This window comes from Taeniopygia guttata, chromosome Z (assembly GCF_048771995.1).
Source record: "Taeniopygia guttata chromosome Z, bTaeGut7.mat, whole genome shotgun sequence".
NCBI classification, from domain to species: Eukaryota; Metazoa; Chordata; class Aves; order Passeriformes; family Estrildidae; genus Taeniopygia; species Taeniopygia guttata.
Window position 1 is genome coordinate 15,650,279 of NC_133063.1, and position 23,829 is coordinate 15,674,107.

The 23,829-nt window shown below is 48.9% G+C and overlaps 2 protein-coding genes across 2 annotated transcripts; both read right to left on the reverse strand.

Annotated features, from left to right (window-relative positions):
- Positions 1 to 5,234: 5,234 nt before the first annotated feature.
- LOC140681976 (inositol 1,4,5-trisphosphate receptor-interacting protein-like 1) lies at positions 5,235 to 6,794 on the reverse strand. The gene has a single exon (XM_072922800.1). The coding sequence runs from the start codon at positions 6,792 to 6,794 to the stop codon at positions 5,235 to 5,237; it is 1,560 nt and encodes a 519-aa protein (XP_072778901.1).
- A 10,616-nt stretch (positions 6,795 to 17,410) lies between these two features.
- Positions 17,411 to 18,970, reverse strand: LOC140681977 (inositol 1,4,5-trisphosphate receptor-interacting protein-like 1). Its single transcript, XM_072922801.1, has one exon. The coding sequence runs from the start codon at positions 18,968 to 18,970 to the stop codon at positions 17,411 to 17,413; it is 1,560 nt and encodes a 519-aa protein (XP_072778902.1).
- Positions 18,971 to 23,829: the final 4,859 nt, after the last annotated feature.

Genomic DNA, 23,829 nt, shown 5'->3' on the forward strand with positions numbered 1-23,829 from the left:
AGGTTCACACTGATATCTCGCATGCGCTGCAAGAAATACCTCCTGCGCCATTGTGACACGGGGAGACTGTTCAGGAGGTGCATGACGATGGTCTTCAGGGTGTAGGTGGAAAAGCCTGTGCCCAGCAGAAGGTGGCAGAAAAGCTGCAGACATCTCAGGTTGACCAACATCTCTTGCAGCCTGCAACTCACCTCAGAGCAGTCAAAGAGTGTCAATAAGGACTGGAGGGATCACAGCGTTTTCTGGATGCAGCTCCAACCTTGGCAGAAATAAACCAACCTACAACCCCCTGGCATGAGGCTTTCCCACTACCACTGGTCCCACCAAAGCCAATTCTCCTGTTCCGAGGCTGAAGGTAGAAGTGAAGATGAGGAGAGTAAAGAGAAAAGCAGCTGCATAAGTTCGAGCACTAGAGTGAAGTTCCTTTTAATGACTTTATGAAATGACATTACCAAATACTCCTTGGGTTAAAAGTGGCTTCCCATCGCAGTAGTATGGACTTGTTTAGGTTGAAAAAGATCTCTAAGATTGTAGAGAGTCCACCCACAAACCTGACATTGACAAGTCGACTTTGAAACCATGTCCCCAGGTGCCACATCCACACATTCCATAAGAGTTTTCAGACATGACAATATCATTAATTCCACGGGCAGCCATGACAACTCTTAACAACCTTTTCAGAGGAGAAATTTGTCCTTAATACCCAATCTAAGCCCCCCCCGACAGAAGTTGAGGCCATTTCCTCTTGTCCTCTCCCTTGTTTCCTGGGAGCAGAGCCTGACCCCCACCTGGGGTGTGGCTCCACACTTCTGTCAGGGAGTTGTAGAGAACAAGAAAGCCCCCCTGAGCCTCCTCTTCTCCATTCTCAGCCCCTCCAGCTCCCTCAGCTGCTCCTCATCAGACTTAATCACCAGACCCTTTCCTGTGCTCAGGCCTTTGCCGCCACTGCTTTGGGACCTGTTGCAGCATTCCACACTCCACACAGGCATGTTTTTATCTAACCCTTTCTTGCTCTGAGTGAAAGATTAACCCCTTTTCTTTGCAGTGACCTAACTTGCAGTCTGATTGCTGGCTCTGCTTGTTTACTTCCCTTTTGCATCACCCTCACAAAAGAAGAAGTCACCATACTAAAGAAACTGCTGCTAGAGGGGAGTAGAGAAAGTCAGCAAGTACTTTGTGAGCAATTCCCATCCTTTATTCATCGGTGCGTATGATTTGGGCTAGCCAAACAGTTGGAAATGGTTGTTTCCCTCTTCCCCTGCTCAGGGTGCTTTAACAAGGGAAGACTGATGTTCTGGAGAGGGGAAGTGCGTCCGCAGCCATTCACTTGTTATGATTCTCCAGGGCCAGAGTGGAATACGTAAACCTCTGGCTCCAGCTAGAGGCCACTCATGGCTGGGTTTCTAAGCAGAACAGATCTCTCTTTATGAAGTATCACTCTGCTCCGTTAAGGTGTGTGGTACAATAGGCCCAGTATCTCATAGGGAACAAGAAGACAAGAGAATAGAGAAATTGCTGCTTCCCGGGAAGTGGCTGAACATTGCTCGTCTATGAGAAGTAGAGAATAAATGTTTTCTCTCCTTTACTTCTGCATGCACAAACTCAATTTTTTCACTTCAATTAACAGCCTTATCTCAACTGACTACTTGTTTTCCATTTTATGTGCTCTCCCCTGTCACACTAGGAAAGGGAGTGTGATGGAGTGGCTTAGTGACCACCTGGCATTCAGCCAAGGTGAACCCACTACACCCATTCTAAAAAAGGGTAGAAAGGAACACTCTGGAAATGACCAACCCATCAGCCTCATGTCAGTGCCTCGGAAGATCACGGAACACATCCTCCTTGAAGCTATGCTAAGGCACATGGAGAACAGGGAGGTGATTTGGGACAGCCGAGGGTGAGTCTTGCCCGACCTACCCAGTGGCCTTCAATGATGGATCGAGTACATGAAGGGACAAGGGGAAGGCTACAGGTGTCATTTATCTGGACTACCGTAAAGCCTTTGACATGATCCCCAAAACATTCTCCCTAAATTTGAGAGAGATGGATTTGGTGCCTGGACTGTTGGATGGATAAGAAATTGCATGCATGGTGCTTCCAGAGATCAACAGCTAAGAGTCAGGATGGACCTCAAAGTTCTGTTCTCTGAGCAATGTCTATTAATATCTTCATTAATCCTGTACACAGAGGTATCCTCAGCAGGTTTGCTGATGTCACCAAGCAGCAGCTGACACACCTGAAGAATGGAATGACTACTAAAGAGATGTGATGTGCTTGAGGAGTGGAACCATAGCAGTCTCATGTGGTTTAAAAAGATCAAGTATGAGGTGCTGCACCTGAGTCAGGGTAGGTCTCAGGATGCATCCAGGCACAGTCTGGCCCCAGGATGCAAAGAGGATGGGAGTTTCTGCCTGTCTGTGCCCTGTCAGCCTGTTGTGTAGGCCCCAAGGCAGCCAGGCTGTTACTACACCACTGTGTCCCTCGCTCTCTGTGCCCGGCACCTCCGGCCCTGCTGCCCTGCTCCCGGAGCCCTGTCCCCGGGCAGAGCCGTTCCCTGCCCGGGCACTGCCCCTTGGGGTGCTCCCTGCTGCGGCCTGGGCTGGCCCCAGAGCAGGGTCCCCCTGCGGGTGGCCCCGGGCGGGCCGCGTGTCCCCGGCCGGCTGTGCCCGGGCAGCTGCCTCAGCCGTGAGGGCTGCAGAGCTGCGGGAGCCCACGGCTCTCTGCCGGCCGCGCTGCAGAGCTCCCAGCTCCAGCTGGCAGGGCCTCAGCGCCCGCCCTGTGCCCTCCCGCAGGGACAGGCAGGCCAGGCCCTGCTTGCTGCCCTCATGGCGGCATTCCTGGCCCCTGCGCTCTCCAAGGGCTTCTCCAGGGGCACCCTCCTGCGGCCTTTGGGTCCCTGCACGGGAGCCGTGAGAGACCGGCACAGGGGCTGTTGGCAAGGGCCTGGAGGGACAGCGCCAGGGCCAGTGGCTTCCCACTGACAGAGGGCAGCCTTAGGCTGGAGCTGTGCAAGGACTTCTGCTCTCTGAGGCTGCTGAGCCTCTGGCCCACGCTGCCCACAGGAGCTGTGGCTGCCCCATCCCTGGCTGTGTTCCAGGCCAGCTTGGATGGGCCTTGGAGCAACCTGGCCTAGCGGAAGGTGTCCCTGCCCTTGGCAGCAGGGCTGGGACAAGACAATTTCTAAGCACCCTTCCAAGCCAAGGCATTCTGGGATTCTGTGATCAGAGGGGCTGGGGGTGGCTTGGCTTAATTTCGGCTAGAGATAATTCACCACTCTGAGTTTGGTTGAGTTCAAGGAGTCATGCTCATGAGCCCAGATTCACAGCCCGTGACATTTACCACTACTATAGGCCTGGCTGACATCAATAAAGTCTTGCACACTCCAGATTCTGCACAAATTGCCTTTTATTGACACCAGAGCAAAGCGTTTTCCAGTTTGCTACTTATAAATGCATTAACTCTAGAGCGGGAATATGGGTTGCAACAGATAGCAAGACTGGATATGGCTTTACATCTGTATAAAATTTATATCACGCATGTAATCTATTATAGGCATATGATATAGAATATATATTACAGAGTTATATTCATATTTAATGTATACAGCAAGTATATATCATATGTATGCTATATATGTAATAAATATATCTATTTTATGAAAAACCTTCCAGACATAAAGGGACTATGAGCAACAATATGTGTCACAACAGACACTGACAATAAATATGTCTTCTACTGTTACTATTTAAACGAAATTACATATGCAACTCTTTAAAATCACTTTTTATCCTGATGTAACTCCATATTTCATATTTTGATATTATTTATGTTACTATATTGTTTTGATTTATCGTATTTTACTAGTAGATATGATAATTCATAAACTTTATAGTATATAACAGGCATACACAATAGATCTATCTATGAAACAAAAGCCTTGATTCTGCTATAGATAAAATTTCATGTCAGCTCCAACACACGTGGTCTAATGTTGACATAAAGGTGTCTCTTCCAGGGACATGGAGAGGCTCCATCCATTGACTCATCCCGGGTCACCAGTGCCAGTTTTCCCTCATATTCTTTTTTGCCCCATTTCTATTTTTCTTTTTCTGTCCCAGATTCCCACTTTTTTCATGCTTGAAATTTTAGCTCTCCTCAAAGGCTGGGAAGAACTGCATATTGCAGGTGGGGTTTGGAGACTTTAGCTCAGCATGTAGAGCAGGGCTCAATGACAGCTGGGTGCCTTTTTTGGAAAGTGAAATGATACAAAGAAGTAGAATAAACCCTCCCGTGGCAGTCCACTTTCTGAGGTGCCAGCAGAGGCTGTTGGACCTTCTCCAGAGCCTTTGCACGCATCCTCTTCTCCTTAGCACCAAATTTGTGCTAGGAGGTGGTTGTCTGCTGCCAGCTGCGAGCAGCACAAGCACTGCTCTGTGCACTTGGCCATGGCTCCTGCCCTTCCTTCAGTCATCCTCTCCGAGAGCGATCCTTTTGAACGTCTTGTGCAGCACCCGGTAATCCCGCATTGCCTGGGTGTGGGCAGCCGGCTGCTGCGCCAGGTGATGGAAGAGATTGTATGTCCTACCCATTCTTACATCTGGGGGTAAATTGATGTCCTGAGGAAACCTCCGGTTACCCACAATGAAGTGCTGGAGGCATTTTTGTCACAAACATATATGCAGGCTGTCCCTGATATCCGTCAGTCGCTCCCGGAGATGTCCCCTGCTCCACGATGACACGGGCATAGCAATGAGCAGGTGCATGACAATGGTCTTCATGGTGTAGGTGGAGAAGCTGAAGCCCAGAACAAGATGGGAGAAGAACTGAAGGCATTTGAGGTGCGAGCTGTCAGGGGGGGCCTGCCTGGCAATGTACTTGAAGAACTCAGCCTCTGCCACAGCGTAATACAACTAATCACCTTACTTTGTAGCCGCAACATCCAAGCCTGCACCACAGCCTGTTAACTACATATCCAATTATAACTTGTTACTTGTATCAACAACAACCCTTTTTATACAGACATTGTTAACAACATTGCCCAAAAGTTTAAATTTGCTTTTTTTGTTCATAACAACACTGTTGCTGCTGCTGATGGCAGAGTGCTGCTGCGCAGAAGCTTTATATCGTCTCTTTCTGTATCCCACGTTCCTTCCCCTCTCTTTTCCTCGGGGACGTGAGGTAGTTTTCTGCTACTGCCTGTGAAGCCCACAAGCACATACGCATGATCACCTCTTTCATGAGCCAATGAGCAGCACACTTGCGAGCTGACGCCGAATATCCTGGTACTCGCTCATCGCCTGAGAGTGGGCAGCTGGACACCGTGCCAGCTGATGGAAGAGATTGGGTGGCTCAGCTGCTGCAATGTCCAGGGGCAAGCTAATCTCCTGAGGCAATCTCTTGTTGCCTATGATAAAGTGGTTAAGGCATTTCTCCTCCAGAGAGCAGCGCAGGTTCACACTGATATCTCGCATGCGCTGCAAGAAATACTTCCTGCGCCATTGTGACACGGGGAGACCGTTCAGGAGATGCATGACGATGGTCTTCAGGGTGTAGTTGGAAAAGCCTGTGCCCAGCAGAAGGCGGCAGAAAAGCTGCAGACATCTCAGGTGCAAACTGTCGGGGGGGGCCTTCCTGGCAATGTGCATGAAGAACTTCACCTCTGCCACAGCATAAGTCTCAGGCCATAGAGTGCTTGGGGTGCGTGTTTCCCTAGGCTGGCTGCTCACGAATATGTCAGAGCCACCTCTCCGCACCCCGAACAGGATCTCAATCCTGAAGCTTTCTCCGCCACTGATCGCCTTGAATTGGCAGGAGTGTGTGGAGGGCAGCGGGATTAAATTCCGGTTTTGTAACTGAGGCAAAGGTGGCATGATTGCTTTCACCAGTTGCTGGAACCAGCGGGCAGTTTTCTGCACGTCCAGGTAGGAGTCGGTGCACAGGGTGTCTAGGAGGCTGGGATCCTGATTGCTCCTCAGCTCCTCCTCGGGGTTGTGCAGGAAGCACAGCATGTTCTCACCCTGCTGCTGCCTCGTGCAGGTGCACTCCAGCTGCACGCGGACACGGAAGTTCCTCACGTGCCTCTGCCCCTCACCGTCCAGCTCCAGGTGGAAGCTGTGGCCTCGGGGAGGAGTCATGGGTATGAGCACATGGTACACGACATCCTGCTCCCAGGGACTCCACCCTTCAAAGGCACTGCCCACCCCGATGGGTCGGTGCAGGACTGGGTAGAAACTGTCAAACAAGACATGCCCAAAGTAAATTGTATAATCGTCCATCAGGTCAGTTATCCACTCACAGACTCTCTGCAGGTCCTCTACAGGCCCCTCTATGCGCTCCATTATATCTTGTCCAACACGATCGTCAACATTGTCTTCTTCTTCTTGGACTACATTTGCAACATCATTGTCATTGTTGTTTTCTGCAAGTGCAGCCCCATTGGCAACATCATTTCCATCATTGTCATCTTCATTTCCAGCAACATTGCCAACTTCCTCTTCATTTGCACCATGGTTTTCTTCTTCATTCTCCTCTCTCCTCAGGCTGCTTTTCCACCCAATAATCCACAGCACCAAGACCAGGGCCAGGAGCACAGCAACAGCTAAGAGCTGCAAGTTTGGCATCTTCTTCTGGGAGAGCTGCTCCACCTGCTGCTCCAGCCGAAGCCTCTCCCATTCCAAGTACTTTGCACGCGCTTCCATGCGCCAATGTGTTTCCTCATCCAAACCATCACCCACGGGCGGCGGGTACTGGATGAGACCTTGCAAGAGCGCGAACAGGAACACGACTGGATCCATGGTCTGCAGGAGGAGGGAGAGAAGGCCTTGAGTGGGGAAGGGAGGGCGGGAACTACTGCTTGCTGCAGGGAGGACAGGATGCTCAGGGTTCTGGGCGCAGGAAGGACAGGGCCCCAGACAGCTGGCAGGCAGCAAGGGCTATCCCAGTGCCCCTGGAGCTGCAGCAGCAGCAGCAGCAGCCCTGTGGCCTGCCCAAGGCTCTCCCATGAGGGGCTGTCCCTGCCTGCAGGGGGAGAAGCCAGCCCCGGTTGCAGCGTTTCTGCCCCAGCCCTTGTCCCCAGCCCAGCCTCCCCGCCGTGTGTGTACTCACCGCTTGCCCAAGCAATAGAGGGCCAGCGTTAACCTGCTGGGGCCTTTTATTGCTTCCCCCTCTGTGACACGTCCCCTGTGATGTCACAGGTGCCAGAGCGCATCACAGACCAGCCAACCCCACCCTTTGTCCCCTCAGCCAACTCCTCCCTCAGGAACTCAGAAAGGCCCTGGTGCACTGCTTAAGGCTGCTTTTGAGGGAAGCTTCTTCAAATAACTCCCATTGTTCTCTCTTTTGGATTTATTTTCATCTGCCTTCCACTCACAATCTCATAGATATCCCTGTTGGAAGGCGCCCTTGAGGATCATTGAGTCTAAGCTTTGACTCCTCACGGGTTGAGCTACACTCAGATCTCAGAATCAGAGTGGTTGAAAAAGTCCCTGAAGATCCCACAGTGGGACCGCGAACCTAACACTGCCTACTCCTTTAAGAAATTGAGTCCTCAAATATTCCATGCCTTTTCAATCCCTTCAAGAGTGGGGACTCAGCTATTTCCCTAGGCAGCCACTTTCCACACTTGATAGTACTTTTGATGAAAGCAGTTTTTCTAAAATCCAATCTAAACATCTATATCTGATGCAACGTGAGGTCATTTTCCTTGTTCTTATTGCTTGTTTCCTTGTGTCACTGGACAAGTGGGATGTTCAGACATGCCCATTGTTAGCCAAAGATTTTGTCAACAGTTCATGTTTAAGAAATCACTCTGGCCCGCAAGTTCTAAAGATCAAATCTATTTATAAAATGAATTATTTATTAAATAAACAAGAGATAATAGATGAAAGATCTCGGAGTTACTTACTACTCAGTATAAAACTAAAAGGTACTAGACGTAGATTAAACCATAACAAACAATGTACAACATGAAGGTATCTATAGGAAAGCTTGTCAAAGAAACAGGAGTCAAATCTTACACACCACAGTGATGATGATGATAATTATTTGGATGTCTTTCACTTAACCTCCTCAGCAGTAATTGCAAAACAAGTGTCCTTGTCCACAAGAGAAACACCACACATTTCCAGAGAAATGTATAGAAAATTTCTGCTTTGTGAAAGTTTGGTATGGCTTTTGAGAGTTATAAAGTGAGGTGCCTGTCAGTGAGAAATCCAGCTTGTCTTTCCAGCTCTCACTTTAACAGTAAGATGTTTCTTGGCAGCTGGGAGATGCCAGCCCACTGTTAGCCCCACAGTGGCAAAAGAATTCACTGCAAGACTGTTATTCCTGTTTGAATTACCTGTCCAGGTAACAAACCACAGATCAGCTCTTGAGCAGAATGAGATGCCCTGCCACACCTGGGAGAAGAAATCAATCCCCACCCGGCTACAACCTCCCTTCAGGGAGCTGTAGGGAACTGTAAGGTCCCTCTGAGGCGCTTTTTCTCTCTGCTAAACACCCCCACTATTGCAGCGGGCAGTGTTCTGAGTGCCATGACCTTTCTGAAGAAGCCTCACAAAACACCTCGCCGTCTGTGCTCACACCGGGTGATTTCAGCTCTTTTATGATCCGGGCGACGCAGAAGAAGAGACGGGGTCTTTGTGGGGACTTCCAAGGTGAGCCTTTATTGAGCTTCTTCCTTGAGATGGTCCAGGGACAAAGAGCCACTCAGGCTGGGAAAGCAGGGATTTACACAGGGATCTTGAGGGGCGGGACAGAACACTAGGGCCAACGGGATGAGGGCACAGGGGTGGAGTGAGGGGGAAGGGCCAACGGGATACATTAAATCTGCATGTCACAACAAGGCATGCTGGGAGAAGCCTTTATCCTCAACCTAAGTGGGTATGGCTTGAGAGGTTTTCCCTCCAGGGGAGTGCTGTGGATTCTTTCCCTCTTGGCCCACCAGCCTCCACACCCCACTTCCCTCAGCCCTCTTTCATCAGACTTGTGCTCTTATAGAAGTGTTTCTAATAAAAAGGACAAGCATTTGTGGACATCAATGCCCTTCAAACTACATGCTCAGGGGCCCTTCTTAATTAGTTCCTGAGCTTGCTCTCCTACAACCCTTGGGAGTAGCTCTGCGGACAGTTTTTTCCATAACACCTAAGATTTTTTTACTCAAGCACTTCTTGATTACTGTGCCCAAGACAGCATCAATCACCACTTCACCCACAAGAACATCTCTACAGACAAACTCCAGGTCTAGGAGGGCACTTTTCCTAGTTGGCTCCCACAGTACTCATGTCAAAAAGCTACTTTCAGTGTGTACTTCCAGAATTTTCTGGGCTTGTTCAGCTCTTCCCTGTGATGTCTCCATTTGCAGCTAAGAAGTTGAGGTGCACCATGAGTATGACTTTGTGTGACTGATCAAGAGATTTCCTTTCATTCCTTAGAGCATTATCCACCAGTGTCATCATCCTGGCTCAGTGATCCCTTAGAGACTGAGTGAAGCTCACAGAGGGAATAGATTGTCTCACAAAAGGGATGGCAGACAGTGTCCAAGTGTGCTTTTACTCTAGAGGAAAGGTGTGGCAGCAATTCCCCCTGCTGATTGAGCAGTGCCTTCTCCATGTCCTGCATGCTCGGGTCTGTGTCAGATTTTGCCCAGGCAGTGTCTAAGGATGGGTAGCTCCTCCATACAGACCCCAGTGAACACAAGGAGGAATCTTAGCGATGCCTCTTGCACGGTCCCTGACCAGCTGCAGCTGCCAGCAAGAATTTCTGGGTCCATCTAAAATGGTCACCCTGGCTGTGACAGTGTTAGAGGAAAGGGGGATGAAAGCCATCTTCGTAGCCGCTGAAGTGTGACGACCCATGCTTAAGGGGAAGGAAGCGCTGAAGATTTGCGATCCAAATGAGTAACAAAAGTCAGGGGGTCCACAATCAGAAAACTTTATTACCTAACTACACACTGGGCTTGGAAATCAATATGTTAGTCCCCTGACATGAGCACAAGGCAGTGGGTTGTGGATAAAGGGGTAGGGTTAAAGGGAAGAGAAGAAAAAGAGGGAGAGATGAATTAAAGAAAGAGAGAAAGAAAAAGACAAAGAAGAAAAGAGAGACAAAAAAAGAACACCCGTCCTGGTTCCAGTGTTGATCCAGTTAATGGAATGTCAATCCTGGCTGCAGTGCCAATCCTGGCAATAATCCTGAGTTCAGCATCAATCCAGCTGTGCTGGTCTGGTCTATGAGATGTCCAGGGTCCTGAGGGCACTTTCCAGGCTTGGGGGTTACCTTTTTATCGACAGGTTTCTCTGCCCTAAACACAGGTTTCCCACTTTCTATGTCAATTAATTACCATGTACAGTCTTTTCTTTCAGGCCTTCCTGGACATGGGGCAGAGGGCTTTGGTGCTTTTTGAGGGTCTTAATCCTACTCTATAGTCCACGCTCTCTTCTTGGCCTTATTCTTGTGCTTATGCTGTACTGTGCTGTGGCTCTTTCTCACTGAAAAGTGCTGCCCTATTTCCGCCTGGCCCCCCTTCTCCAGCCATATCTTGGTCTTTCTCACAGCATTTTAATACCAGCAGTCCTTGGCTATTACCAACAGTTCCTGGTTGGCTCCACTGCCATACAATTATCAATGTTAGAGACTCACTCATTGCTCCCTTATATTCTGAGAATCAAGAGCTCAAAAGGTCTCCCTTTGGACACTTTACAGTTGCAACAGAGTGGGATTTAGTCATAGGAATGTTCCATCATTCAGGTCTTTTCTCTGTAACTTTGTTTGAAGGTTTGTCAACAAGAATATTATTCCACTTGGGTTCTTAGTCAAAAAAAGTCAGCAAAGAAAAATAAATCAGCAAAGAAAAATAATTTTCCAAGGCTGTTCATTAAAAAAAAAAGAAAAAAAATTGCACTAGTTAGACACCTGTTAGTTCCTGGGAACAAAGAATGTTTCTGATACATTCAAAAGGAGCTTAATATAAATGGAGTTTGTCAAGGCTTAGGCCTAATGAGGGTTTCTCAGATTGTAGTGCAGCCAGGGGCAAGGGGAGTCCATCACCACAATCCGCCCTGCAATGGAAGTCAGCTTCTCTGGGCCTCCACACGGTAGTCATCTCTGGATGCTGTGCTGGGGAGACTGCCAAGACAACCCTGTTATGGACAGGCTTACAACGAAAACTTCAAAGTAACAAAAAAAAGCAGGCCAGTTAATTACAAACAAGTAAGCCTGTTTATTACAGACAGAACAACTGGAAGCCAAAGCCTCCGACTAGTCCGGAGACTGTTTCAACAATTTAGTAATTGTACACCTAGGGGCATTTCTAAGGATACCAGCTCCAAGCAAAGACCTGGGTGTCACACACCCCAGGCCTTTTAAAGTCTCTCTCTTCTTCCCTTACTGGGGCGCTCAGGATCCGTGCTGTGATCGGTTTCTTTTTCTGTTGCTGATTGGCCCATAAGCTGGTGCAATCATTTTGAGATTCTTGCTTCTTATTGGCTGGTCTCTCCTCCAGTCTTAATCCAAGCTGTGGCTGTGCTCTACGATGGTATACTTCTAGAAGCTTCTCTGCCCCCCCTCCACAAAGATTGGCATTTCCTCCCTGGTTCCAGTCCCCTTTCAGGTGTATACAACAGTATTGATCTCTAATACAACTAATCACCTTACTTTGTAGCCACAACATCCAAGCCTGCACCACACCCTGTTAACTACTTATCCAATTATAACTTGTTACTTGTATCAACAACAACCCTTTTTATACAGACATTGTTAACAACATTGCCCAAAAGTTTAAATTTTTATTTTTTGTTCATAACAACACTGTAGCTGCTGCTGATGGCAGAGTGCTGCTGCGCAGAAGCTTTATATCGTCTCTTTCTGTATCCCACATTCCCCTCTCTTTTCCTCGGGGACGTGAGGTGGTTTTCTGCTACTGCCTGTGAAGCCCACAAGCACAGCTGTACGCATGATCACCTCTTTCAGCAGCCAATGAGCAGCACACTTGCGAGCTGACGCCGAACATCCTGGTACTCGCTCATCACCTGAGAGTGGGCAGCTGGACACCGTGCCAGCTGATGGAAGAGATTGGGTGGCTCAGCTGCTGCAATGTCCAGGGGCAAGCTAATCTCCTGAGGCAATCTCTTGTTGCCTATGATAAAGTGGTTAAGGCATTTCTCCTCCAGAGAGCAGCGCAGGTTCACACTGATATCTCGCATGCGCTGCAAGAAATACCTCCTGCGCCATTGTGACACGGGGAGACTGTTCAGGAGGTGCATGACGATGGTCTTCAGGGTGTAGGTGGAAAAGCCTGTGCCCAGCAGAAGGCGGCAGAAAAGCTGCAGACATCTCAGGTTGACCAACATCTCTTGCAGCCTGCAACTCACCTCAGAGCAGTCAAAGAGTGTCAATAAGGACTGGAGGGATCACAGCGTTTTCTGGATGCAGCTCCAACCTTGGCAGAAATAAACCAACCTACAACCCCCTGGCATGAGGCTTTCCCACTACCACTGGTCCCACCAAAGCCAATTCTCCTGTTCCGAGGCTGAAGGTAGAAGTGAAGATGAGGAGAGTAAAGAGAAAAGCAGCTGCATAAGTTCGAGCACTAGAGTGAAGTTCCTTTTAATGACTTTATGAAATGACATTACCAAATACTCCTTGGGTTAAAAGTGGCTTCCCATCGCAGTAGTATGGACTTGTTTAGGTTGAAAAAGATCTCTAAGATTGTAGAGAGTCCACCCACAAACCTGACATTGACAAGTCGACTTTGAAACCATGTCCCCAGGTGCCACATCCACACATTCCATAAGAGTCTCCAGACATGACAATATCATTAATTCCACGGGCAGCCATGACAACTCTTAACAACCTTTTCAGAGGAGAAATTTGTCCTTAATACCCAATCTAAGCCCCCCCCTGACAGAAGTTGAGGCCATTTCCTCTTGTCCTCTCCCTTGTTTCCTGGGAGCAGAGCCTGACCCCCACCTGGGGTGTGGCTCCACACTTCTGTCAGGGAGTTGTAGAGAACAAGAAAGCCCCCCTGAGCCTCCTCTTCTCCATTCTCAGCCCCTCCAGCTCCCTCAGCTGCTCCTCATCAGACTTAATCACCAGACCCTTTCCTGTGCTCAGGCCTTTGCCGCCACTGCTTTGGGACCTGTTGCAGCATTCCACACTCCACACAGGCATGTTTTTATCTAACCCTTTCTTGCTCTGAGTGAAAGATTAACCCCTTTTCTTTGCAGTGACCTAACTTGCAGTCTGATTGCTGGCTCTGCTTGTTTACTTCCCTTTTGCATCACCCTCACAAAAGAAGAAGTCACCATACTAAAGAAACTGCTGCTAGAGGGGAGTAGAGAAAGTCAGCAAGTACTTTGTGAGCAATTCCCATCCTTTATTCATCAGTGCGTATGATTTGGGCTAGCCAAACAGTTGGAAATGGTTGTTTCCCTCTTCCCCTGCTCAGGGTGCTTTAACAAGGGAAGACTGATGTTCTGGAGAGGGGAAGTGCGTCCGCAGCCATTCACTTGTTATGATTCTCCAGGGCCAGAGTGGAATACATAAACCTCTGGCTCCAGCTAGAGGCCACTCATGGCTGGGTTTCTAAGCAGAACAGATCTCTCTTTATGAAGTATCACTCTGCTCCGTTAAGGTGTGTGGTACAATAGGCCCAGTATCTCATAGGGAACAAGAAGACAAGAGAATAGAGAAATTGCTGCCTCCCGGGAAGTGGCTGAACATTGCTCGTCTATGAGAAGTAGAGAATAAATGTTTTTTCTCCTTTACTTCTGCATGCACAAACTCAATTTTTTCACTTCAATTAACAGCCTTATCTCAACTGACTACTTGTTTTCCATTTTATGTTCTCTCCCCTGTCACACTAGGAAAGGGAGTGTGATGGAGTGGCTTAGTGACCACCTGGCATTCAGCCAAGGTGAACCCACTACACCCATTCTAAAAAAGGGTAGAAAGGAATACTCTGGAAATGACCAACCCATCAGCCTCATGTCAGTGCCTCGGAAGATCACGGAACACATCCTCCTTGAAGCTATGCTAAGGCACATGGAGAACAGGGAGGTGATTTGGGACAGCCGAGGGTGAGTCTTGCCCGACCTACCCAGTGGCCTTCAATGATGGATCGAGTACATGAAGGGACAAGGGGAAGGCTACAGGTGTCATTTATCTGGACTACCGTAAAGCCTTTGACATGATCCCCAAAACATTCTCCCTAAATTTGAGAGAGATGGATTTGGTGCCTGGACTGTTGGATGGATAAGAAATTGCATGCATGGTGCTTCCAGAGATCAACAGCTAAGAGTCAGGATGGACCTCAAAGTTCTGTTCTCTGAGCAATGTCTATTAATATCTTCATTAATCCTGTACACAGAGGTATCCTCAGCAGGTTTGCTGATGTCACCAAGCAGCAGCTGACACACCTGAAGAATGGAATGACTACTAAAGAGATGTGATGTGCTTGAGGAGTGGAACCATAGCAGTCTCATGTGGTTTAAAAAGATCAAGTATGAGGTGCTGCACCTGAGTCAGGGTAGGTCTCAGGATGCATCCAGGCACAGTCTGGCCCCAGGATGCAAAGAGGATGGGAGTTTCTGCCTGTCTGTGCCCTGTCAGCCTGTTGTGTAGGCCCCAAGGCAGCCAGGCTGTTACTACACCACTGTGTCCCTCGCTCTCTGTGCCCGGCACCTCCGGCCCTGCTGCCCTGCTCCCGGAGCCCTGTCCCCGGGCAGAGCCGTTCCCTGCCCGGGCACTGCCCCTTGGGGTGCTCCCTGCTGCGGCCTGGGCTGGCCCCAGAGCAGGGTCCCCCTGCGGGTGGCCCCGGGCGGGCCGCGTGGCCCCGGCCGGCTGTGCCCGGGCAGCTGCCTCAGCCGTGAGGGCTGCAGAGCTGCGGGAGCCCACGGCTCTCTGCCGGCCGCGCTGCAGAGCTCCCAGCTCCAGCTGGCAGGGCCTCAGCGCCCGCCCTGTGCCCTCCCGCAGGGACAGGCAGGCCAGGCCCTGCTTGCTGCCCTCACGGCGGCATTCCTGGCCCCTGCGCTCTCCAAGGGCTTCTCCAGGGGCACCCTCCTGCGGCCTTTGGGTCCCTGCACGGGAGCCGTGAGAGACCGGCACAGGGGCTGTTGGCAAGGGCCTGGAGGGACAGCGCCAGGGCCAGTGGCTTCCCACTGACAGAGGGCAGCCTTAGGCTGGAGCTGTGCAAGGACTTCTGCTCTCTGAGGCTGCTGAGCCTCTGGCCCACGCTGCCCACAGGAGCTGTGGCTGCCCCATCCCTGGCTGTGTTCCAGGCCAGCTTGGATGGGCCTTGGAGCAACCTGGCCTAGCGGAAGGTGTCCCTGCCCTTGGCAGCAGGGCTGGGACAAGACAATTTCTAAGCACCCTTCCAAGCCAAGGCATTCTGGGATTCTGTGATCAGAGGGGCTGGGGGTGGCTTGGCTTAATTTCGGCTAGAGATAATTCACCACTCTGAGTTTGGTTGAGTTCAAGGAGTCATGCTCATGAGCCCAGATTCACAGCCCGTGACATTTACCACTACTATAGGCCTGGCTGACATCAATAAAGTCTTGCACACTCCAGATTCTGCACAAATTGCCTTTTATTGACACCAGAGCAAAGCGTTTTCCAGTTTGCTACTTATAAATGCATTAACTCTAGAGCGGGAATATGGGTTGCAACAGATAGCAAGACTGGATATGGCTTTACATCTGTATAAAATTTATATCACGCATGTAATCTATTATAGGCATATGATATAGAATATATATTACAGAGTTATATTCATATTTAATGTATACAGCAAGTATATATCATATGTATGCTATATATGTAATAAATATATCTATTTTATGAAAAACCTTCCAGACATAAAGGGACTATGAGCAACAATATGTGTCACAACAGACACTGACAATAAATATGTCTTCTACTGTTACTATTTAAACGAAATTACATATGCAACTCTTTAAAATCACTTTTTATCCTGATGTAACTCCATATTTCATATTTTGATATTATTTATGTTACTATATTGTTTTGATTTATCGTATTTTACTAGTAGATATGATAATTCATAAACTTTATAGTATATAACAGGCATACACAATAGATCTATCTATGAAACAAAAGCCTTGATTCTGCTATAGATAAAATTTCATGTCAGCTCCAACACACGTGGTCTAATGTTGACATAAAGGTGTCTCTTCCAGGGACATGGAGAGGCTCCATCCATTGACTCATCCCGGGTCACCAGTGCCAGTTTTTCCTCATATTCTTTTTTGCCCCATTTCTATTTTTCTTTTTCTGTCCCAGATTCCCACTTTTTTTCATGCTTGAAATTTTAGCTCTCCTCAAAGGCTGGGAAGAACTGCATATTGCAGGTGGGGTTTGGAGACTTTAGCTCAGCATGTAGAGCAGGGCTCAATGACAGCTGGGTGCCTTTTTTGGAAAGTGAAATGATACAAAGAAGTAGAATAAACCCTCCCGTGGCAGTCCACTTTCTGAGGTGCCAGCAGAGGCTGTTGGACCTTCTCCAGAGCCTTTGCACGCATCCTCTTCTCCTTAGCACCAAATTTGTGCTAGGAGGTGGTTGTCTGCTGCCAGCTGCGAGCAGCACAAGCACTGCTCTGTGCACTTGGCCATGGCTCCTGCCCTTCCTTCAGTCATCCTCTCCGAGAGCGATCCTTTTGAACGTCTTGTGCAGCACCCGGTAATCCCGCATTGCCTGGGTGTGGGCAGCCGGCTGCTGCGCCAGGTGATGGAAGAGATTGTATGTCCTACCCATTCTTACATCTGGGGGTAAATTGATGTCCTGAGGAAACCTCCGGTTACCCACAATGAAGTGCTGGAGGCATTTTTGTCACAAACATATATGCAGGCTGTCCCTGATATCCGTCAGTCGCTCCCGGAGATGTCCCCTGCTCCACGATGACACGGGCATGGCAATGAGCAGGTGCATGACAATGGTCTTCATGGTGTAGGTGGAGAAGCTGAAGCCCAGAACAAGATGGGAGAAGAACTGAAGGCATTTGAGGTGCGAGCTGTCAGGGGGGGCCTGCCTGGCAATGTACTTGAAGAACTCAGCCTCTGCCACAGCGTAATACAACTAATCACCTTACTTTGTAGCCGCAACATCCAAGCCTGCACCACAGCCTGTTAACTACATATCCAATTATAACTTGTTACTTGTATCAACAACAACCCTTTTTATACAGACATTGTTAACAACATTGCCCAAAAGTTTAAATTTGCTTTTTTTGTTCATAACAACACTGTTGCTGCTGCTGATGGCAGAGTGCTGCTGCGCAGAAGCTTTATATCGTCTCTTTCTGTATCCCACGTTCCTTCCCCTCTCTTTTCCTCGGGGACGTGAGGTAGTTTTCTGCTACTGCCTGTGAAGCCCACAAGCACATACGCATGATCACCTCTTTCATGAGCCAATGAGCAGCACACTTGCGAGCTGACGCCGAATATCCTGGTACTCGCTCATTGCCTGAGAGTGGGCAGCTGGACACCGTGCCAGCTGATGGAAGAGATTGGGTGGCTCAGCTGCTGCAATGTCCAGGGGCAAGCTAATCTCCTGAGGCAATCTCTTGTTGCCTATGATAAAGTGGTTAAGGCATTTCTCCTCCAGAGAGCAGCGCAGGTTCACACTGATATCTCGCATGCGCTGCAAGAAATACTTCCTGCGCCATTGTGACACGGGGAGACCGTTCAGGAGATGCATGACGATGGTCTTCAGGGTGTAGTTGGAAAAGCCTGTGCCCAGCAGAAGGCGGCAGAAAAGCTGCAGACATCTCAGGTGCAAACTGTCGGGGGGGGCCTTCCTGGCAATGTGCATGAAGAACTTCACCTCTGCCACAGCATAAGTCTCAGGCCATAGAGTGCTTGGGGTGCGTGTTTCCCTAGGCTGGCTGCTCACGAATATGTCAGAGCCACCTCTCCGCACCCCGAACAGGATCTCAATCCTGAAGCTTTCTCCGCCACTGATCGCCTTGAATTGGCAGGAGTGTGTGGAGGGCAGCGGGATTAAATTCCGGTTTTGTAACTGAGGCAAAGGTGGCATGATTGCTTTCACCAGTTGCTGGAACCAGCGGGCAGTTTTCTGCACGTCCAGGTAGGAGTCGGTGCACAGGGTGTCTAGGAGGCTGGGATCCTGATTGCTCCTCAGCTCCTCCTCGGGGTTGTGCAGGAAGCACAGCATGTTCTCACCCTGCTGCTGCCTCGTGCAGGTGCACTCCAGCTGCACGCGGACACGGAAGTTCCTCACGTGCCTCTGCCCCTCACCGTCCAGCTCCAGGTGGAAGCTGTGGCCTCGGGGAGGAGTCATGGGTATGAGCACACGGTACACGACATCCTGCTCCCAGGGACTCCACCCTTCAAAGGCACTGCCCACCCCGATGGGTCGGTGCAGGACTGGGTAGAAACTGTCAAACAAGACATGCCCAAAGTAAATTGTATAATCGTCCATCAGGTCAGTTATCCACTCACAGACTCTCTGCAGGTCCTCTACAGGCCCCTCTATGCGCTCCATTATATCTTGTCCAACACGATCGTCAACATTGTCTTCTTCTTCTTGGACTACATTTGCAACATCATTGTCATTGTTGTTTTCTGCAAGTGCAGCCCCATTGGCAACATCATTTCCATCATTGTCATCTTCATTTCCAGCAACATTGCCAACTTCCTCTTCATTTGCACCATGGTTTTCTTCTTCATTCTCCTCTCTCCTCAGGCTGCTTTTCCACCCAATAATCCACAGCACCAAGACCAGGGCCAGGAGCACAGCAACAGCTAAGAGCTGCAAGTGTGGCATCTTCTTCTGGGAGAGCTGCTCCACCTGCTGCTCCAGCCGAAGCCTCTCCCATTCCAAGTACTTTGCACGCGCTTCCATGTGCCAATGTGCTTCCTCATCCAAACCATCACCCACGGGAGGCGGGTACTGGATGAGACCTTGCAAGAGCGCGAACAGGAACACGACTGGATCCATGGTCTGCAGGAGGAGGGAGAGAAGGCCTTGAGTGGGGAAGGGAGGGCGGGAACTACTGCTTGCTGCAGGGAGGACAGGATGCTCAGGGTTCTGGGCGCAGGAAGGACAGGGCCCCAGACAGCTGGCAGGCAGCAAGGGCTATCCCAGTGCCCCTGGAGCTGCAGCAGCAGCAGCAGCAGCCCTGTGGCCTGCCCAAGGCTCTCCCATGAGGGGCTGTCCCTGCCTGCAGGGGGAGAAGCCAGCCCCGGTTGCAGCGTTTCTGCCCCAGCCCTTGTCCCCAGCCCAGCCTCCCCGCCGTGTGTGTACTCACCGCTTGCCCAAGCAATAGAGGGCCAGCGTTAACCTGCTGGGGCCTTTTATTGCTTCCCCCTCTGTGACACGTCCCCTGTGATGTCACAGGTGCCAGAGCGCATCACAGACCAGCCAACCCCACCCTTTGTCCCCTCAGCCAACTCCTCCCTCAGGAACTCAGAAAGGCCCTGGTGCACTGCTTAAGGCTGCTTTTGAGGGAAGCTTCTTCAAATAACTCCCATTGTTCTCTCTTTTGGATTTATTTTCATCTGCCTTCCACTCACAATCTCATAGATATCCCTGTTGGAAGGCGCCCTTGAGGATCATTGAGTCTAAGCTTTGACTCCTCACGGGTTGAGCTACACTCAGATCTCAGAATCAGAGTGGTTGAAAAAGTCCCTGAAGATCCCACAGTGGGACCGCGAACCTAACACTGCCTACTCCTTTAAGAAATTGAGTCCTCAAATATTCCATGCCTTTTCAATCCCTTCAAGAGTGGGGACTCAGCTATTTCCCTAGGCAGCCACTTTCCACACTTGATAGTACTTTTGATGAAAGCAGTTTTTCTAAAATCCAATCTAAACATCTATATCTGATGCAACGTGAGGTCATTTTCCTTGTTCTTATTGCTTGTTTCCTTGTGTCACTGGACAAGTGGGATGTTCAGACATGCCCATTGTTAGCCAAAGATTTTGTCAACAGTTCATGTTTAAGAAATCACTCTGGCCCGCAAGTTCTAAAGATCAAATCTATTTATAAAATGAATTATTTATTAAATAAACAAGAGATAATAGATGAAAGATCTCGGAGTTACTTACTACTCAGTATAAAACTAAAAGGTACTAGACGTAGATTAAACCATAACAAACAATGTACAACATGAAGGTATCTATAGGAAAGCTTGTCAAAGAAACAGGAGTCAAATCTTACACACCACAGTGATGATGATGATAATTATTTGGATGTCTTTCACTTAACCTCCTCAGCAGTAATTGCAAAACAAGTGTCCTTGTCCACAAGAGAAACACCACACATTTCCAGAGAAATGTATAGAAAATTTCTGCTTTGTGAAAGTTTGGTATGGCTTTTTAGAGTTATAAAGTGAGGTGCCTGTCAGTGAGAAATCCAGCTTGTCTTTCCAGCTCTCACTTTAACAGTAAGATGTTTCTTGGCAGCTGGGAGATGCCAGCCCGCTGTTAGCCCCACAGTGGCAAAAGAATTCACTGCAAGACTGTTATTCCTGTTTGAATTACCTGTCCAGGTAACAAACCACAGATCAGCTCTTGAGCAGAATGAGATGCCCTGCCACACCTGGGAGAAGAAATCAATCCCCACCCGGCTACAACCTCCCTTCAGGGAGCTGTAGGGAACTGTAAGGTCCCTCTGAGGCGCTTTTTCTCTCTGCTAAACACCCCCACTATTGCAGCGGGCAGTGTTCTGAGTGCCATGACCTTTCTGAAGAAGCCTCACAAAACACCTCGCCGTCTGTGCTCACACCGGGTGATTTCAGCTCTTTTATGATCCGGGCGACGCAGAAGAAGAGACGGGGTCTTTGTGGGGACTTCCAAGGTGAGCCTTTATTGAGCTTCTTCCTTGAGATGGTCCAGGGACAAAGAGCCACTCAGGCTGGGAAAGCAGGGATTTACACAGGGATCTTGAGGGGCGGGACAGAACACTAGGGCCAACGGGATGAGGGCACAGGGGTGGAGTGAGAGGGAAGGGCCAACGGGATACATTAAATCTGCATGTCACAACAAGGCATGCTGGGAGAAGCCTTTATCCTCAACCTAAGTGGGTATGGCTTGAGAGGTTTTCCCTCCAGGGGAGTGCTGTGGATTCTTTCCCTCTTGGCCCACCAGCCTCCACACCCCACTTCCCTCAGCCCTCTTTCATCAGACTTGTGCTCTTATAGAAGTGTTTCTAATAAAAAGGACAAGCATTTGTGGACATCAATGCCCTTCAAACTACATGCTCAGGGGCCCTTCTTAATTAGTTCCTGAGCTTGCTCTCCTACAACCCTTGGGAGTAGCTCTGCGGACAGTTTTTTCCATAACACCTAAGATTTTTTTTACTCAAGCACTTCTTGATTACTGTGCCCAAGACAGCATCAATCACCACTTCACCCACAAGAACATCTCTACAGACAAACTCCAGGTCTAGGAGGGCACTTTTCCTAGTTGGCTCCCACAGTACCCATGTCAAAAAGCTACTTTCAGTGTGTACTTCCAGAATTTTCTGGGCTTGTTCAGCTCTTCCCTGTGATGTCTCCATTTGCAGTTAAGAAGTTGAGGTGCACCATGAGTATGACTTTGTGTGACTGATCAAGAGATTTCCTTTCATTCCTTAGAGCATTATCCACCAGTGTGATCATCCTGGCTCAGTGATCCCTTAGAGACTGAGTGAAGCTCACAGAGGGAATAGATTGTCTCACAAAAGGGATGGCAGACAGTGTCCAAGTGTGCTTTTACTCTAGAGGAAAGGTGTGGCAGCAATTCCCCCTGCTGATTGAGCAGTGCCTTCTCCATGTCCTGCATGCTCGGGTCTGTGTCAGATTTTGCCCAGGCAGTGTCTAAGGATGGGTAGCTCCTCCATACAGACCCCAGTGAACACAAGGAGGAATCTTAGCGATGCCTCTTGCACGGTCCCTGACCAGCTGCAGCTGCCAGCAAGAATTTCTGGGTCCATCTAAAATGGTCACCCTGGCTGTGACAGTGTTAGAGGAAAGGGGGATGAAAGCCATCTTCGTAGCCGCTGAAGTGTGACGACCCATGCTTAAGGGGAAGGAAGCGCTGAAGATTTGCGATCCAAATGAGTAACAAAAGTCAGGGGGTCCACAATCAGAAAACTTTATTACCTAACTACACACTGGGCTTGGAAATCAATATGTTAGTCCCCTGACATGAGCACAAGGCAGTGGGTTGTGGATAAAGGGGTAGGGTTAAAGGGAAGAGAAGAAAAAGAGGGAGAGATGAATTAAAGAAAGAGAGAAAGAAAAAGACAAAGAAGAAAAGAGAGACAAAAAAAGAACACCCGTCCTGGTTCCAGTGTTGATCCAGTTAATGGAATGTCAATCCTGGCTGCAGTGCCAATCCTGGCAATAATCCTGAGTTCAGCATCAATCCAGCTGTGCTGGTCTGGTCTATGAGATGTCCAGGGTCCTGAGGGCACTTTCCAGGCTTGGGGGTTACCTTTTTATCGACAGGTTTCTCTGCCCTAAACACAGGTTTCCCACTTTCTATGTCAATTAATTACCATGTACAGTCTTTTCTTTCAGGCCTTCCTGGACATGGGGCAGAGGGCTTTGGTACTTTTTGAGGGTCTTAATCCTACTCTATAGTCCACGCTCTCTTCTTGGCCTTATTCTTGTGCTTATGCTGTACTGTGCTGTGGCTCTTTCTCACTGAAAAGTGCTGCCCTATTTCCGCCTGGCCCCCCTTCTCCAGCCATATCTTGGTCTTTCTCACAGCATTTTAATACCAGCAGTCCTTGGCTATTACCAACAGTTCCTGGTTGGCTCCACTGCCATACAATTATCAATGTTAGAGACTCACTCATTGCTCCCTTATATTCTGAGAATCAAGAGCTCAAAAGGTCTCCCTTTGGACACTTTACAGTTGCAACAGAGTGGGATTTAGTCATAGGAATGTTCCATCATTCAGGTCTTTTCTCTGTAACTTTGTTTGAAGGTTTGTCAACAAGAATATTATTCCACTTGGGTTCTTAGTCAAAAAAAGTCAGCAAAGAAAAATAAATCAGCAAAGAAAAATAATTTTCCAAGGCTGTTCATTAAAAAAAAAAGAAAAAAAATTGCACTAGTTAGACACCTGTTAGTTCCTGGGAACAAAGAATGTTTCTGATACATTCAAAAGGAGCTTAATATAAATGGAGTTTGTCAAGGCTTAGGCCTAATGAGGGTTTCTCAGATTGTAGTGCAGCCAGGGGCAAGGGGAGTCCATCACCACAATCCGCCCTGCAATGGAAGTCAGCTTCTCTGGGCCTCCACACGGTAGTCATCTCTGGATGCTGTGCTGGGGAGACTGCCAAGACAACCCTGTTATGGACAGGCTTACAACGAAAACTTCAAAGTAACAAAAAAAAGCAGGCCAGTTAATTACAAACAAGTAAGCCTGTTTATTACAGACAGAACAACTGGAAGCCAAAGCCTCCGACTAGTCCGGAGACTGTTTCAACAATTTAGTAATTGTACACCTAGGGGCATTTCTAAGGATACCAGCTCCAAGCAAAGACCTGGGTGTCACACACCCCAGGCCTTTTAAAGTCTCTCTCTTCTTCCCTTACTGGGGCGCTCAGGATCCGTGCTGTGATCGGTTTCTTTTTCTGTTGCTGATTGGCCCATAAGCTGGTGCAATCATTTTGAGATTCTTGCTTCTTATTGGCTGGTCTCTCCTCCAGTCTTAATCCAAGCTGTGGCTGTGCTCTACGATGTTATACTTCTAGAAGCTTCTCTGCCCCCCCTCCACAAAGATTGGCATTTCCTCCCTGGTTCCAGTCCCCTTTCAGGTGTATACAACAGTATTGATCTCTAATACAACTAATCACCTTACTTT